This window comes from Perca flavescens, chromosome 10 (assembly GCF_004354835.1).
Source record: "Perca flavescens isolate YP-PL-M2 chromosome 10, PFLA_1.0, whole genome shotgun sequence".
NCBI lineage: Eukaryota > Metazoa > Chordata > Actinopteri > Perciformes > Percidae > Perca > Perca flavescens.
Genome location: NC_041340.1, coordinates 16,379,604 through 16,398,159, shown reverse-complemented (window position 1 = coordinate 16,398,159; position 18,556 = coordinate 16,379,604). Strand labels below are relative to the sequence as shown.

Genomic DNA, 18,556 nt, shown 5'->3' with positions numbered 1-18,556 from the left:
ACTTAGGCCAAATACATTACTGGAAAGGTGTGTACACAAGTTGAAAAACCTGCAGTTATTTATGGTGCAGAGGGGTAGAGTCTTTAAAAAACAAAACACTGACAAACCGTATCAGCCAAGAGGAAAAGTGGTCACAAGCAGAAGCAACACTGATTTAAGGACACTTTGATAGTATAGTTTGTAAACACCACAAACCTTAAAAGCAACCTTATCGTTGCTTGAATAGCCCTCTGAGCACTTATATCCAAGGCGAGCACACAAAGATGTTATGTTTGAACACAAAGCAGTAACTGGACAGGAACTCGGTCTGACTTTTACCTTTTTTTTTTACCCTTAAAAACCTTTAAGAGGAGTTTCATGAACCAGCGGCAGTTAGCCACCTGCTTCGTGCCTCAAGCAACTGGACAGTTTAAATCTTGAATAAAGACTTCAATAGTCTTGTATGACAGCGCCACACAAGGGACCGACACTGGTCTGAGGGTGAATGATGGCCCAGCTGTGCTTTGATGATAATGTGCTGTTGTTGTGGTGCCGGTTCCCCACCCACTGCAGGGTTTTCCCCGGTAATGTTTTTAAAGCTGAGGTGGTAAGCCACCCACATTCCGACGCATTGTGTATTGTAATCAATTTTGACTGCAGATGACGTCCTAAACAAGTCAAACTTTTTAAATACATGGCCTTTGGTTGCGTAAAAAAACTCCTCTGCTCTCGTCCTCTGTTCTTTTTCTCTTTTAATGTTGTATTTCGTAAATGGGTATTATTATATTTTGATTGGTTTGAAAACCCTGCACTGAATTTGAAGCCATTAGTCAGTCGCCATGAATTCGCCTCACAAAGCCAACTTAAATGTGAGAGTTAATTCTGAATACGCCTGCCGAGAATTGATTAAGCTCAGCGGCTAAAAGACAGATCAACAAAGTAGATAATTAGGTCTAATGATGTCTGGATAATGATGTGACTCATAGTCTCTTTAAACCACTGAAACTTGTGACCAACTGTTTACTGTAATTTCCGCAAAGACCGCAAACGTGTTCATCAGTGATCACTGGGACATGCTTGATTAATAAGGACATTGAGTGTAGATGGCACAATTGAGTTCAGATGATTTGTTGGAACAAGTAAGTCACAGTTACAGATGTATACCCTTGATGTAAAGTCTCACAGATCTACTTGCATGGCTGTAGACCCTTAGTCTTGTTTTCTTTTTTTTTTTTTTTGGGGGGCATTTTTAGGCCTTTATTGACAGGACAGCTGAAGAAATGAAAGGGGAGAGAGAAGGGGAATGACATGCAGCAAAGGGTGGAGTTGAACCCCGGCCCACTGCGCCGAGGAGCAAACCTCCATATATAAGCGCCCGCTCTACCAACTGAGCTATCCGGGCACCCGACCCTTAGTCTTGTTTACTCTGAGGCAAAGATCAGTGACAGCCCAGTGTTGATACAGTTATTTAGTCTGAAATACAACAGGTTCATGTTTATCATCGCCATGTCTGAAAGGAGGCTGAACAAATGTCCATTGAGCTTTGTCAGATCAAAAAGTAATAAAGCAAAACTTGTGGGCTTACTTTGTCAGGCTAACCTTAAATACTAAATATCCTGGAACATCAGCTATATTTATGATGGTGAGATCTGCGTGTGTTGTATATGTTCTTAGAGAGTGTCAACCCACAGCTTTATGACTATTCTGTTATGTCACATCTTGACTTTGGCACCGTGTCGTGAGTGTGGTGGCTGTCAGAGTGTCGCAGGGCACGTCTGAAAGAGTGGAGTCTGGAGGTGGTGTGGGGGGGTTCGACGGCGGCTGCATGTCACTGTTGGGCCTCCTCACCTGCACGGGGCTCCACCTGTGTGACAGCTGCCTCCTCATGCTCTTCCTCTTTGGCTTTCGTGGCCGTCTCCTCCTCTCCTCTCTTGCTCCTGGCTGGGCGCGGTCACTCAGAGTGTCCGAGGACTCGTCGATGTATGCCAGATTCTCTCCGAAGAAATCCAGCAGCTGGCAGCTGGGTAAGGAGGCTGCGTGGAGGGGAGGTGAGGGCAGGTGAATTGGGTGGCGAGAAGGAGGGCTAGAAGAAGGAAGAGGGGAGAAGCGAACAGGTGCATGTCTGTAGCTTTTGTAGTCTACAGTTCCACATTTCTTTGCTGGAATCAGCTGGTCTTTCTCTTGTGCTGTGTTCATGTCTGTGGCTTTCACTCCTCCCACCTCCATGCTGCTGACTGTATGGCAGGGCGGGAACTTGCGGAGCGCCAAGGAGGACAAGGAGACCGAGGAGACGTCTGATCTGGAGTCAAAAGAAGACTCCGATCCAGTGAGGAATCCTCCCTGCATGGCTGCACCTGCAGAGTCCAGCTCTAAGGTGGAGTGGGCCACAGGGAGGGAGAATGAGCGGGTCAGCAGGTGAGGAAACGACCTGCCCTCCACCTGCAGGCCCACAGCGTTGTCGACCCTCAATGCAGGCGCTACTCTCGGGGCCGTTCCAACTCCAGCAGCACTGACCCGTGCCCTGGACTTGGCCACCAACGCCCTCTCAAGAGACGAATGGGCCTCCAGCTGGCTCATGGAGCCAGAGAGGCCGGCCCAGCGGTTCGGCAGGTGTCCATTCTCAGATCCTCCTCGAGCCAAGTACCCCAGAGCACCCTCGGCTCCCCGACGGATGCGCCGACGCTCACTGCGTTTCCAGCGCCGGCGCTGCAGGAGGAAAGGGTCGTTAAACTCCAGAGGGTTAGGGATGCGGAAGTCCATGGACATGTTCTGGATGTTCTGGGTCCAGTCTGTAGCGTGGGCCCTCAACTCCTCCATCTGAGAGAGAGAGAAAGAGACACATGACACAAAAGACAAACCTCTAAACAAGATAAAGCGCAGCTCTTTCTCTCTTGGTGTACATTCCTGGCTGTCTAGTACCATGTATCTCTAACCTCAGCGCGGGTCCTCTTAGACAGCACCCTCAGCCAGTTGGCTATCATGGTGAGAATGGAGGCAAAGTAGGCAAGACCAAACACTATCCACAACCACACCAGAGGCTTGAAGAACCAGCCACCACCACCACCTGGACACAGAGAAAGTTTTAATGTGATGTGATGTTCTGATCGCCACAGTATTCCCCTTTCTGTTGCCCCCTCACGAATGATCAGAGGTCAAAGTCTGATACAGATCAGTCCTGGAGTAGGTAGGGAGAGTGTCTCACAACCTTTTCTGCTTGAGACCCCTTAAAGCAACACTATATTGCTGTAGTTCCAATGAGACAACCTGTAGGGGGACGGCCCCACAACAGGTTGTCTCATTGGAACTACAACTCGCGTCGGGTAGCGCGAGTTGTAGTTCCAATGAGACAACCTGTAGGGCTAAAAGTTACATAGTGTAGCTTTAAGCCAAGATCACATTATCACACTCAAACTGCTTTTGCACATGCCTCTTCCATTATTGTGTAACTGTTGTGAGCTGCAACTAAAAAGTTTCTCAGTACCTGGTACGTAGTCTCCGAAGCCAACAGTAGTGAGGGTGATGACCACAAAGTAGAGTGACTCTAGAAATGACCATTGCTCCACTTTCTGAAACACGACTGTTGGCACGGCGAGGAAGATCAGACAACCAATCAGGATAGAGAGGACCGCTGAGATCACGCGCACAGTGGTCGGCCTGACCTTACGCTTCTGAGAGAGAGAGAGAAAGACAGCAAAAACAGAGGCAGAATGAATGATAATGAGTACAGGGGCTGAACTCGATATTCAGAACATTAATATGGCAGCAAACACATATTTGCTATGTAAAGATATAGTGGAGTAATGGTGTCCTGAGCAAAGAATGAACTCACACTCCCACTGTGTGTGTTGTAATCAAAGTTCCTCTGTTCTTTGTTTTCAAAGCCGGTCCGGCCGCAGGTGCATGTTAGTGCATCTGGCCGTGAAAAAAGTCGGTAGTTCAAGTATTGAGGAATGGTCTGTGAGAGCTGTGTGGAGGCAATCCCAGCCCGCGTTATTTTTTCAGTATTTCAAGTGCAGCCCCTTTAAAGACTGTAATGATGGATTTAATGAAACAAGTTGAAGTTGTTAGACCTTGAAGTTGGCTTCTGTTCAAATATCCAGACTGTCTGGAAAATTCTGAGACATGAGAGTTAAATAAGTTAAATATGTCCTCTTCCTCAGCTACCACTGCCATGGTGCCCTAGAGCAAGGCTCCTGTGTATCTGCTCAGGGATGCAGCTACAGTATGTGTGACCTCCGAGGAGCTGAAGTGTGCAGACAGTGCTGACAACAGCCATGAAAATAAATAAATTATCACTTGCAGAGATTGTTTGCAATTTCCTTTTTGTGCCTTTTGTGGAGGTAGCAGCTACCTTAGCTACCTTATTTAGCATTTCTACATTGTTTCTTCCTTCAAAACAATTGAAGAAACTGAAATTCACTTGTTTCATTACTACAGGAATATGAATTTACACCAATAACAATGGTTCACATCCATGTAGGAGGTTCTAGTTTGGTTCTTAACTAGAAAAATCACACAGAACCCAGTTACGCACTGCTGAAAAAAAGGTATCTTGGGTTGAAACGGATTCAGACAAAGTGTACATCCAACTGAGGTTTGATTCCTGGGCAGAACATCTCATTCTCACCAGGAAGAGGGTCTCAATCTTGGCCACAGCTCTCCGCAGCACTGTGCCCATGTGGTCACCCACTCCAGCGAGCAGTATACCAAACATGGGGATGCCCACCAGGGCGTAGCACACGCAGAACAACTGGCCGTACCACGTCCGAGGAGACAGGTTCCCAAAACCTGTTAGAAAATAAAAAAAATACTAGGACCTTCAGCTACTAACATTAGTTAAAAGGTCCCATGGCATGACAATGTCACTTTATGAGCTTGTTTTAACATTAATATGAGTTCCCCCAGTCTGTCTATGGTCCCCCAGTGGCTAAAAATGTCAGTAGGTGTAAACCGAGCCCTGGGTATCCTGCTCTGCCTTTGAGAAAATGAAAGCTCAGATGGGCCAATCTGGAATCTTCTCCTTATGAGGTCATAAGGAGCAAGGTTACCTCCCCTTTCTCTGCTTTGCCCGCCCAGAGAATTTGGCCCACCCATGAGAGAAAGAGAGGCATCATGGCTTTCAAACGAGGAAAGGGGCAGTTGATCAAGGCCACACCCCCACCCTCCACCTTGCCCCCCCTCTCTCCTCCTCAATAGCTACAGACACATAAATAAATGGACTGGCTCAGTGGCATACTAAGGAAAGCTCATTGTGGGACTGGCTCTAGTGGCTGTAATTCTGCATAAAAGGCTGAATTTTGGGAAAGAGACTTCAGATACAGTATTAGGGGACCACTAAGGTCTATATAAAAGAGACTTCAGATACAGTATTAGGGGACCACTAAGGTCTATATAAAAGAGACTTCAGATACAGTATTAGGGGACCACTAAGGTCTATATAAAAGAGACTTCAGATACAGTATTAGGGGACCACTAAGGGGACCACTAAGGTCTATATAAAAGAGACTTCAGATACAGTATTAGGGGACCACTAAGGTCTATATTTAAAGAGACTTCAGATACAGTATTAGGGGACCACTAAGGTCTATATAAAAGAGACTTCAGATACAGTATTAGGGGACCACTAAGGTCTATATAAAAGAGACTTCAGATACAGTATTAGGGGACCACTAAGGTCTATATAAAAGAGACTTCAGATACAGACTTCAGATACAGTATTAGGGGACCACTAAGGTCTATATAAAAGAGACTTCAGATACAGTATTAGGGGACCACTAAGGCCTATATAAAAGCATCCAAAGAGCACCATGTCATGGAACCTTTAATATGCATGCGAGTTCTACAGAGACTCATTTTGTATCCGTACCATTTACAACCTGAGACCCAATCCTGAGATGTCTTTTGGACAAACAGTACATTTAGATGACAAGAATTAAAGGTTCAGTAGGTAACTTTTATAAAATAAGTTATTGTCATATTTTCTTAAACTGTCACTATATCCTGACAGTAGGGCATGAGGCAGATTAACTGTGAAACAAAATTGTGTTCCTCTGCCTCCCCCTAGTGCTGCTAATGGTATTGGAAGTTTTCCCCGCGCCCAAAGAAAAACAACCAATCAGAGCCAAGAAGTTTCCAACAGTGTCAATAACTGCTTGTGAATTGCGATCAATCTAGACAGCCCTGATCAAATATTAACCAACATTCTGTTACTGTATTGTACCTATTTCTAAAAGGAGAAAGTTTGTAACTAAGTTGACTCAAAACCAAGCACACCCCAGTGTCTGGCATCTGAGCCAACTTCTCATTTTACTGCTATATATTTGATTAGCACTGCCTAGTTTGACAGTTGAAGACTTCTCATCTCTGATTGCTTGTTTTCCAATTAGGAGCACCAGGAGGAGGCAGAGGAATGTGATTTTTTCAGATTATCTGTCTCATGTAGTAGTGTTAGGATATAGTGACAGTTTCAGCAAATATGACAAAAAGTTATACTTCATGAAAGTTACCAATTGTAGCTTTGAAGAGAAATAAAGAGGAATGTAAAAAAAGGCCAGCATGTCTATTAGACTTACATACATCAAAAATGTCACTATTTATATTTTTGTATAGATTGACCCAAGATTTTAGATTTTAGTTTACCAGTTTAGTTATGCAACTCATGGAGATTAGTTTTAAATCCAAAGAGATCATTTTGGTTCCAATTCAGCTCTGTGACTGTGAAACTGGTATCAACGTTTGCACTTCAATTAAATAAATCAGAGACAAGTTATGCTCATGTACTCAACAATCAAACAAGGTTTTGGTGCTGAAGATGATGAAAGAATCACATATGTTCAGGATTAAACTAAGTTTCTTCTCCTATTAATTGTTTTCACAACATATCCGGTATGTAATCTTCACCTAAAAGAGCATTTAATAGCTGTAGGATCTTCAAAGTGCAGCCTGAAGGTCAGTCCCTGCCTACCTATGGTTGTAATGATGGTACCACAGAAGAAGATGGCGGAGGCCAGGTCCCAGCGACTGGTGAAGTTTTGAGGAAGGTTGTTCACATCCAGGCCTGCCTCCACCGCAGACACCACTCCCTGCGGGGGACGGATGTCATTTATGTAACTGTACATTTATCTTCCAACACAGGTAGGCATCTGAGACAGACAGGGAGGCTAGATTTCCCAGGTACTTAAGTTATCTATCAGTTGGATTGTTTAAACCAGTAGTGGAAGAAGTATTCAGATCCTTTCTTTATGTAAAAGTACTAGCACAATGATGTAAAAAATAATAATACAATTCATCAATGCAGAAGGAGCATTTTACTGTTGTAGCTGGTTGAGATGGAATCGCATTTTAGGTTCAAGGTTAGATAGTTTGGTTTAGTGGTTCCCAACCTAGGGGTTGGGCCAACTTAAAGGGTCACAACGTGATAAATGGGAGAGGAATGAAGAAAAAAAACAGTTTGGTAAGTTTTCGACATAAGAGTGACATGACACTGTCATGAACACATGACACTCACATGACACTGTAAATAACAACAATAAAATGCCATGTTAGTTCACGTTATGTGCCACTCATTACGTCTTTGTTACCGATTTGAAACGATACATTTTTCCCCCGCAATCCCAGGCAGCGGACCCAGCGGTAGTCGGTCAGCGGGCCGCTAACGTTAGACCCAGCCCGCTGTTCAGCTCGTTCTCTGTAAGCGATGCAGCATGAAAGCACGGCGAACCTGCCGGTGTTAGTTAGCTAACGTTAGCTTGCTAACTCCGCCTTAACATTACCTCCTCGCCACATCGTTGACAGAAAACGAGAGACCCGGTGCTAATACGGCACCGGTGCCTTAACGACCGTTATCTACCGGACCGAATTGCAACGCAGATTTTGGTGCCACTGAAATGCCTGCGCTTCTCTCTGATGCTCCGAAAACGGACGAGGGAACCTAAACATCGCCGCATGTCACGCTAGTTAACATTACACTTGGCAGCAGGTAACGTTAGACCACCGTTAACTAGCAGAATAATAGTAAACACGGTTAAAATGCTGACAGCTACACGGTGTAAAAGTGTGTCCGTCTGTATTTCACTGGAGAGGAACTATGACGTTGTAGCTGCTGTTGTCGGAAAAACACAGATGTTGCGTTCACTTGAAATTGGCCTCGCCATACTTCCAATCCAGTGGTCGTTTTTGCCATTCTATAATGTCGTTTTTTTGTGCTCCTTTTTGAAACAAATAAATAACATGCTGATTAAATATCAGGTAATAATCAACTGTAAAGTAGCTACAGCTTTTAAAGGATCTCTAAATCAGCCTCTGCTGGGTAGAAATTAGTAAAATTGTATAAAAAAAATAAATAGTTAACACCAACATTAAGTGGCAAAATCCATTGTTATGTCTACAAAATTATTTTAGATATAGTATAAGTTCAAGTTTAAGTCACCACTATGTCTGGTCAAAATATTGACTTAGTATCTCAGAATATAAACTAAGAATCTCAAAGTATTGAGAAAATGTAAATTATTGCTTTTGAATCTCAATATATTGACTTCTGCACACCGGCGTGCAACATATTACTTTGTACTATGAAGTCTGGAGATCCTTTTTTCTTGTTGAAGGGGAAATCTATTGTTGGGACACGTTTGTTTCTACGGTTTCAACTGAATTTTATTAATGCTGATAGTGTTTGGATGCTTTCAACGGTTTGTTCAAATTCTGCATTAGCAAAACAATTTTTTTTTATAAAATGATGACTTTTACCCGGACAAGTGACTTTTGTGCATGGACAAGTGAAACGTAAATGTACTTGTCCGAAGGACAAGTGCCTCAAAAAGTTAATTTCAAGCCCTGCCAATGCCTCATCAGATATTAAGGAAACATGTTAAACTGAAATACTATCTTTTCTGACAACAATGCTAATGTGAGTATTTTTTCTTTTTGAAATTTACATTCCGTGACGGAATTTATGTTTATGTTTTGATCTGTGTGTTGTTGTCAACGGCCCAGTTTGACAGGCAGGCCGGGTTGCCAGATATACCTGTAAAAACGTAAACCCAGCGCGCTACAGCTGTAACGTTAGTACAGCCATGAAAGCAGCAAACAAACGAACAGGATCAACGGAGATAGATTCTACATGACATAAAAAAAGAAAACAGCATGTTTCTAACAGTTGCGTGACCAGAGACGTAACAACCCCCTGGTAAATATTGGAGATGTATTTGAAAGATGGAGACAGCTTAGAGCCCAAAAGGACGCAGAGTTGGCTTATTTTCTCCTGAACAGGTAAGCATTAGCTTCAGGCTAATTTATCACAGCTACTAGGGACGGGCATTTTTTGTCATTTCAACATTTGTGTACTCACATTGAATTATATAGCTAGAGTAACCGAGTTGGTTACTCGCAAAAACAATTGAGACATAGCCAGTAAAGTGATCCCGACTGGTCCTGGCTAACGGCGCCATGCTAACCCTGCTAACGTTACCGGAGGAAGCAGCCCATGGCTGTTTGTTTTAAACCACGAGAGGGGGGCTGTAAATCGGAAAGAGAAGACTGTGAGTTTGCAGTGTGTTTAGCGATTGTTGCCGTAATTCTAAGCCAATGAAGTGTGTTCCGTCGGCAAGGTAGTGGTATTTTTAGCGTTTCGTATTGTAATTCTAAGCCGAGGAAGTGTGCCTGACTGGCGTGTGGAGAGGACAGTGAGGTTGTTGTGTTTTTAGCGGTTCATACTGTAATTTTAAGCCGAAAAAGTGTGTCTGTCAGTTGGTTACAGAGCTCCGCGTGAGCACGGGCTTTTATGACTGTCAATATAGCCAGCATCTAACGTTAGCTACTCTGCTGTGCTGTGGAGTAATGTCTGGCTATGTGAGACTAGCATCTACCGTTAGCTACTCGGCTGTGCTGTGGAGTAATGTCTGGCTATGTGAAAAAAGCGTCTAGCAACATTGTTGTGAATGCTGCAGTCTCAGCCTGGCAACCTCCGTGAACTTCGAGTCTGGGCAGGAGGGGGCGGGGGAGACGACTCTCCAGTATTTTGAATTGGTAGTGCAGTAACTATTTTAACCGCTAGCTGCCAGTATTACACACAATATTACATATTGCACCTTTAAATTAAACCATGATGGAAATTCACACTTTGGTGGAACTGCTTAAAGCATCTGAAAAATGACAAGGGGAGCCAACTAGACACTGCTCTTTTGTAAACTCACAAACCACAAGCTTACTGCTTTAATCATGTTGTATTTTAACTTTAACTTGTATGTTTTTCTGAAATCTTAATATATAAAATAACTAGTAACATACCTCTCAAATAAACGTAAAAAGTACAATATTTGCATCTGAAATGCAGTGAAGTAGAAGTATAAAGTAGAAGAAAATATACTAGTAGTTCAACTGGTACTTAAGCATAATACTTGAGTAAATGTCAGTGGTGGCAGAAGTAATCAGATCCTTCATTTAAGTAAAAGTACTAATACCACACTATAAAAATACTCCTACAAGTAAAAGTCCTGCATTGGAAACGTTACTTAAGTATCATCAGGAAATGTACTTCATGCAGAAAAATCCTCACATTTTAGAAACTGGAAACGATCAAAACAGTTCTGTCAATCAACTAAGTTTTTAATTGGCTAATCATTTTAGCTGTACTTGGGTAGTTTAATTTATAATAAAACATTGTATTTTATAAACTACATTTTGTGAGCAAAAATATTAATTTGTTAAGTAACTAGTAACTAAAGCTGTCAGATTAATGTAGTGGAGTAAAACATACAATATTTCTCTCTGAAATGTAGTGGAATAAAAGTACAAAGTGGCATGAAAAGAAAAGACTCGGGTAAAGTACAAGTACTTCATATTTGTACTTAAGTACAGTACGTAAATGTACTCCGTTGCTTGCTGCCACTGGTTTATACAATTGACATAACAGCCTTCATATGATGAAAATAGACCTTCAAATTGGCAGTCTGCTCTTTTGTTATTTTTAATCATGTCACTATTTAGGCAATATTTAAAGAGAACAAATGTTGAAAACGCTACTCTGACTATTCAGATTTGTATTAACTACTGTGGAAACTCAAATTGCAAAGACTGAAAAAGATCTGAGATCCTTAAGTGCAGCCCATGTCAGAACCTTCAGAGAGGACGGCGGTTTTAGTTTGGCAAATCGTTTATAGCACTGGTGCTATGTAAATAAAGTTAAATCTGAAAGAGCAAAAGAAATACTGTATGTGTGTGTTGACATTGTTTTAAAGTTGTGGCCACTGGCCACATTTACTCAGCCAGTGATACCTTCACAAGCTTGCGGAAGTCCTCCTCGGTGACACAGGTGTTATTATCCAGGAAGGCCTTCTTGGTAGTGAGCAGGTCTTCGTATGCCAAACTCTCCTTAGGGTACTCAAGGGTGCCGAAAACGAGCGCTCCCATCACCAGGTACAGCACAACCCCCGTCAGCAGGGCCAACAGGGTTGTACACCGCATTTTCTCCCCCTCGACCCCCCCTGCCCCTCCAGGGTAAGGGGGTCAGAGCTCAGAGGCCAGGATCTGGTCAGGCTCTCAGTCAGGATACACTGGTGCAAAGCTGGACATAAACAGGAAGTTCCTTTAGAGAGGAAATGTGTAAGCAAGCAACGCAAGTGTTCTTAGAAAGCTGGCCGACATTAACAACGTTTATTATACATCTGTGCGTCAAACCACAGAGACGGTCACTAACAGGAAAAGTCAGAAGTTAAGAGCTGACAATAGATACACTTCTGCAGTACATATCTTACAGTAGGTGGGTTAACAGTGATGCAACACCACGGACACCGGCGTTAAAGGAGTACTCCAGCACTTCTCCATTACAAGTTATGAGCTCACAAGAGAAATATTCATCACTTAAAAAAGAACTCCACTGATTTATCATTGCACTACTGTAACATTGTCAGACTCACAACAGACAGTTTAAAAAAAAGGATCAAAATCGATGCAGCAGAATTAGCAATATCGTCTTTTTTATTCCACAAATTCTACCTCATCAAAAACTGGCACCTAAATGGCGCCCATAATGCATCATGACCGCCAACAGTTCATTAAGAGATTTAGTTCAGTTATGCTAGAAGCAGCTAATGTCGCCTCAAGCAGAGGCAGAGATGAAGAGTTGGCTACAAAGGTCCTACTTCTTTCCAACCCCACACCAGATAGTTTTCATTTTCAAACTTTTAGTCTTAAGACTCAACTGATGCCGTCTCAAGTGACATCACTTGAGGCAACTTATCGGACTTCACACAGGTCCCTCTGGAGGCACAAAAGGCTTTTTACAACTTTTTTCACATAATGCAGTAGCACTCCCACAGCCGTTTCAAACTCACACTCCACTTTATACATTTTCAATAGTCGTCGCCCAATCAGAGATGATTATATGACTGTTTTCAGAGGTTGAGTAGTACTCATCATGACAAGTAAACTGATCTTCATGTGTAAAATCAAGGGAATGCCCCTTTAATTCGCCAGGTAAACAAACCCAGATATAGCTTTTTATTTCCTCTGTCAAACTGTGTGACGTTACTGTAGTTGAGTCCAACTTGTGTGCCGGTAATCACTCCAAAAACAAACCATATCAAAAAGTAACAGTTAAGAGTAGACAAGCTTACTTAACAATCTAACAAATACAGTAACTGAAAAAAGCAGCATGTTAAGAAATGTGTCCAATGTGATCACACCCAAATGCAGCAATATTGTAATAGTGAAAAAAACTATTCTTTATGCTTTCTGTAGATTCTTTTAACATAGCTGTTATGATAGATAAAGAATGTTTTATAACAGAGGATGAAAAAAAAAAAAATAGTACCTTAAGTGATGTTAGGAGCTCATCCCATGTTAAAGTTCCACAAATCAGGTGACGGAGAAATCTTTGTCTCTTCTTTCCTCTCTATCTCTGCTCTGCTTTCTCTCTCGTTCTCCTGTGTCTTCAATGTTCAGAAGCCGAGGGTTGTGGGTCCATTTCCTTCTCCTTCAAGCCATTTGAAGACTTTTAAGCATGACAAATACTGAAAACATGTAAAAAGTATAAATTTAGATTAGCGCATAGAGAAACAGAACAGCTTTAAGTTGGCACATTTCCCTGTTTCTCTCAGTGTTTCTGCAGCAGGGTACAAGTGGCATTAAATAAGTGTTCACATTGTAGAGACTTTGTCATAATAACCAGGGAGGGACTGACACACACCAGGCTGCCCTCACAAACGATTACACTCTGCCAAAACTCAACACATACATCTTGTCATTAATCGAAAACATGTTTATCACTTCATCTTTTGGCTTCTAATTTTTTCTTTGAACGATGTTTACCTTTCTCACACACACACACACACACACACACACACACACACACACACAGACACACACACACACGGGATTTAGGAGCTTCTTGGTCTGGGTCAGCCGGTCCTGACAATGTTCTGATATTTCCCAGAGTCTAGCCGACTGTTAGCATTCTGTGCTAATGGACTGTTGGCTTTGGTTTGTGTGGACTGTCGCGCTCTCTGGCCTTGGCTTCAACACAGACAAATTATTAGTCATCACTGTCTAAACCTGCGCTGGCATATTTTGATGTTTTGCTAGGATATTGAGTGAGGGGGGGCTTAGAAAGAGCCGAACTGTGGCTGACGGGCGGTGATCTAATCTTAAGTTAAACAGTGGAGGCAGGTGGGGAAATAAATCATGAGGTGAACTGTTTGAAAAGAAGCACGTGGCTGGGCGATGTACATTCTAAGACAAATCTACAGAAAGAAAACAAAAAATATAAAATAGCCGCAAACATTCCTCTCAACGTGATTACCTGATTTTTACTGGTTTACTGTCATGTTTGGGAACCTGGAGACCCAGAGCCCTCTTTAACAACAAAAAAAACAAAACCTACTTCAAGTCAAAAAGGTGTTTTGCCTAATGTTACTTCAGTGGGATGTTTTGAGCTTCACTGGGCAGCGTTTATCACTCTGAAAGGCTTGTTTTCACATTCATCTGTCGAAGGAAGAAAGTTTCTCTGTGCTCCCTATAAATAGTACGTCTAATATTGTTTTACCATCTTCTTAAAAATGGCTTTCCCTAAGTTTAGAAGAATTACTTAACTGCTTAACAAGGATTTAGACCTCATACGAACATAGCAAAATAAAATGTAAATAACTTAATGTACTAGGATGACAAGCTGTATTTCTTAGTCTGTAAATGACTTTTTGGCAAACAAAGGAATATAGACTTGCTAATATAACAAAACCTGAACTATTTCCTTATTTTGTTTAATAATAATGCTTTATGGTCATTTATATATTATTTTTTTCACCATCAAATGTGTAAACTTTGGGACAAACAAGGAAAGAGTTACTACTTCAATTCTTCTATCTATACTATTGGGATTATAGAACTGCAGAAGAGAAGAGAAAAGAAAAAAGTTGATTTATTCCTATTATTTAATTTTCAATTACATTTTATTTAGTGTCAAATCATAACATAAGTTATCTTGGGACACTTTCCAGTTAGAGTAGTTTTACACCACACTCTACAAAAAGAGGCCTGTTTGTGAACGTGACTGTTTGCCACAGCCGGAGAAACAAAGGTCTCTTTATCTGTGCCGACAATCCTCCAGAGATGAATATGACCAGTCTGTTGATGAGTATGTAGTATCTACTGAAGAATTTTTAGTGCTGGGAGAAAATAAAGCTCCTTTAGATGTAATTACCACCAAAGTATTTGCTCTTTTTCAGTGAGCCAACACTGACGTCAGAGAGAGATCACAGGTTACATCTTTTGGTTTTCTGGTTTCATGCTCTGGGAAAGAATGATTCTCAAAAATAATGATAGGCCTGTTTGGGCTACAGAAGTCCCATAGAAAAAGATAAACAAGCAGACATTTTCCTCGGAGGCTATAAAACCAAAAAAAGAATATTTCCAATTAAACGCGTATCAAATGCAGCAGCTGCGCTCCCAGAAACACAGATGCCCGAATCTTAAGATATAGTTTTAAACTAAGTTCCATTGTAAATGTTGCACTTAAATGACTGTGTTGTCTGTAGTGTCAGGGTGGAAAGAATTTATATTGGCAGGGGATTGATCAACTCTTTTTAAATCAGTGTGACAGTCTGCTACTATACTTTGTAACCTATACTTTAAATAAATAAAAAAGGCCTAAGAGCTAGACTAGCAAACTGGATCTAAAATCAAGAAGCATGCATGAGAAAAAAAAAACTAAGATTTCTGCTTATATAGTGACAATCTCTTTTCAAAATAACTGATGTTATAACTCTCAGAACCCCCAGAAAGAAATTATTTTTGCACGTCTTACCTTTAGAGTTTGGAGAATTGTTGCTATCCAAGTTCGTCTCATGCAGCATGTGCTGTTCTCTCACCATTCAGCACTCAGCGAGGAGCTCTGTGTGTGTGTTGTGAAAGTGCATGCGTGCATGTGTGTTTTCTCCTTGGAAGGTGTTTCCCCATTCTCGGGACCCTACATCACTCTGAAAGAGGAGAGACGATTGTAGGACGAGGAGAAGAAAGGGACGGGGCATGTGAAGTCCATTAAAGCTCTGTTCTGTGAGTGTGATTAAGTGCCGTCACTGCAGAGGAAGACCAGAGGGCCTCAGAGTTTCCTGAGATGGATGTGGGGGGGCTTAGCTCTCTAAATCCTTGCCTTTCCAACCTCTGTATTTTTGGGAAGTAAAAAGAGACACTTGTTTCTTCAAAGTCAGAGTTATGGGCCACACAATTTTTCTTGCACTTAAGGAGGAATTACATCATGAAATAAAACGGACTATAAAGTTGGAAAACCAGACTCTTCCATTGACTCTTTTTCGTTCTTTGATCCAAGTCTGCTCTTTTAAAGCTTTCAGCACCTTCTCAACAATGTGTTCATGACCACGAGGCAAAGGGAGAGGACTTTGGTAATTGCGGAAATACTTGTGTGATTTAACAAAGATATTCCATTTAAACACTTTGAGACACTCCTCATTGGACCATGGCACTCATTTAGACTTAAATGTCCACCAGCAGTAAAAACAATAAATAAAAATAAAAACTCCTCACACTCTGCTCAGCTGACCAAACAGGCCACGTCACGGCATGAAATACAAAGTACACAGCCCGACTTCTCAGACCCAAAGGTGCTCAAAGATAAATAAATTGAAAAGAGTTACAGTTAAGAGAACAGTTCAATTAAGAGCAAGCCTTTTATTCCAGCCGCAAACACAACACAGATACATTCACATGAAAGGTTCCAAAACAAGGCAACAAATATACAGTGAGTCTGACAATCCTACCTCACTGCCAAAAGACTACAGATCCCAGAGATATGAAGGCAGCTGACAGGGTGGGGAATGTGTGTTTGTTTGTTTTGGGGCGGGGGGGGCGTCAACATGGCAAATAAAAAGTGATGGCATTGAGTACACTGGTTCTGGCTGAGAAAGAATGACTCCACCTTTAAAATAAAAATAAAATATAAACATAAAAAAAACACTCCACACTTATCGTGTCTCAATAATAATCTCAAGTCATTGAAAGACAGCTCAGCAAGGTTTTAAAAAGACAGGTTCACCTTTTTTTAAAGTCTGTCTTAAAACATACTCACATGCCAATACGTATAATTAATGGTCGCTTTAATAGTTCCCTCTGTCCATACACTGGGCACACAGAGAACCTTCCTTAAAGCAAATTCTGTGTAATTAATCAGCGACAAAACCCAGTCTTATTTCTGAAGCTAATATACGGCTACAGTTAGACAAATCAAGCAGGCAGTTACAGTCTTTTTAATATGAACTTCCCACTTTTTGTTACTATTCCTCCTACAGGACTTGGCAAGTAAACACCATTTTTTATTAGCTGTGTTGCACTACTCCCTTTTATTGAACCTCCTCTGTCGGAAGAATAACTGCTCCGCCAATGAGGAATGGTTTGCAGATAGTTAAGACAAGAGTCAATAGTGCAAATACGCCATTTGAATAAACTGAAAACTTGTGCCGATAGCGACAGAGCTAAACTAAACCAAAGAGGCAAAATCTCCAGGATTTTGGAGATTTTGAGACTGACCTCCAACTAGCCCTGCAAGTATAGCCGCTACATCACCAAGCTTCGAGACCAAATATTTTGCAGAGACGGATTCATTTCACTTTACCACCTTCTGGTGTGACCAAGCCTACACTCAGACGGCTTAAGTTTCATATTAGCTTCTATTAAACTTTAGAGTGCATTTTAACACAGAATGAGGACTGTAGATTTTTAAACATGAATTAATTATCTTAATTAATTTTTGACCAGTATGGATAGGAGAAACAACTACAACAAATATTCATTTTTTCAATGTACATGTGGGCATGTGAGTATAGTATTAAAGAGCCCATATTATACTCCTTTTCAGCATCATATTTGTACTCTTGGGGTCTACTAGAATAGGTTTACATGCTTTGATGTTAAAACACATTATGTTTCTCATACTGCCCATTCGGCCCACTCTGTTGTGATTGGTCAACCAAATTCAAATAAGCCACTGGGTGGGCTGTGCATGCTCAGGCAGCACCAATGGGCAGCACATATGTAAAACTGGGCTGGCATTCTTAAAGGAATTTTAAACAGGAATGTGGGCGAGTCGTTTTTAGGCAGTTGAGAAAAAGTGCTGTCTGTAGGAGAGAAAGCTCCATTTGGAGTGAAATGTGTTTTTTTGTATTTATTACATTAAAAAAAATATATACAGTACAGGCCAAAAGTTTGGACACACCTTCTCATTCAATGAGTTTCTTTATTTTCATGACTATTTACATCGTAGATTCTCACTGAAGGCATCAAAACTATGAATGAACACATATGGAATTATGTACTTAACAAAAAAGTGTGAAATAACTGAAAAGATGTCTTATATTTTAGATTCCTCAAAGTAGCCACCCTTTGCTTTTTTTGATAACTCTGCAAATCCTTGGTGTTCTCTCAATGAACTTCATGAGGTAGTCACCTGAAATGGTTTTCACTTCACAGGTGTGCTTTGTCAGGGTTAATTAGTGGAATTTGTTCCCTTATTAATAAAAAAGCAAAGGGTGGCTACTTTGAAGAATCTAAAATATAAGACATGTTTTCAGTTATTTCACACTTTTTTGTTAAGTACATAATTCCAAATGTGTTCATTCATAGTTTTGATGCCTTCAGTGGGAATCTACAATGTAAATAGTCATGAAAATAAAAAGGAAACACATTGAATGAGAAGGTGTGTCCAAACTTTTGACCTGTACTGTGTATATATATATATATATGTATGTATGTATGTATGTATGTATGTATGTATGTATGTGTATATATATATATAATACAATAAAAGACAGAAATAGTCAAAAAGCATAATAGGGGCTCTTTAAGATAGACTTGAAAAAATGTGTACCTATCCTTTAACTTACTGGTCAAACCTTGTAAGCAAGAAAAGTGGTGAGATCCTCGGTTATAGGGCATAATAGAAATTGTACATCAACTCCAAACGTATCTACAAAATCTACAGTGTACATAACATGTGAGCTACTGTTGTGCAAAAACCAAAATCTATCAAAAACAGTCACATCACTCAAATAAATTAGATCTGATCAAATACACCAAC

The 18,556-nt window shown here is 41.1% G+C and overlaps 1 protein-coding gene across 1 annotated transcript; it reads right to left on the bottom strand.

Moving 5' to 3' along the window:
* Positions 1–969: 969 nt before the first annotated feature.
* Positions 970–15,480, bottom strand: kcnk4a (potassium channel, subfamily K, member 4a). The gene is made up of 8 exons (XM_028590272.1): positions 15,275–15,480; positions 12,788–12,986; positions 11,251–11,539; positions 6,944–7,061; positions 4,607–4,767; positions 3,461–3,647; positions 2,913–3,043; positions 970–2,796 (listed from the first exon to the last, which is right to left on the bottom strand). The coding sequence occupies exons 3-8, from the start codon at positions 11,437–11,439 to the stop codon at positions 1,687–1,689; spliced, it is 1,896 nt and encodes a 631-aa protein (XP_028446073.1). The 5' UTR covers positions 11,440–11,539; positions 12,788–12,986; positions 15,275–15,480; the 3' UTR covers positions 970–1,686.
* Positions 15,481–18,556: the final 3,076 nt, after the last annotated feature.

Excerpts from the sequence above, each read along its gene's own strand:
- kcnk4a (XM_028590272.1), bottom strand. The coding sequence starts at position 11,439 with ATGCGGTGTACAACCCTGTTGGCCCTGCTGACGGGGGTTGTGCTGTAC. Across the intron at positions 4,768-6,943 it reads TACCATCATTACAACCATAG|GTTTTGGGAACCTGTCTCCT; the intron begins GTAGGCAGGGAC and ends ATTTTCTAACAG. Across the intron at positions 2,797-2,912 it reads CTAAGAGGACCCGCGCTGAG|ATGGAGGAGTTGAGGGCCCA; the intron begins GTTAGAGATACA and ends TCTCTCTCTCAG.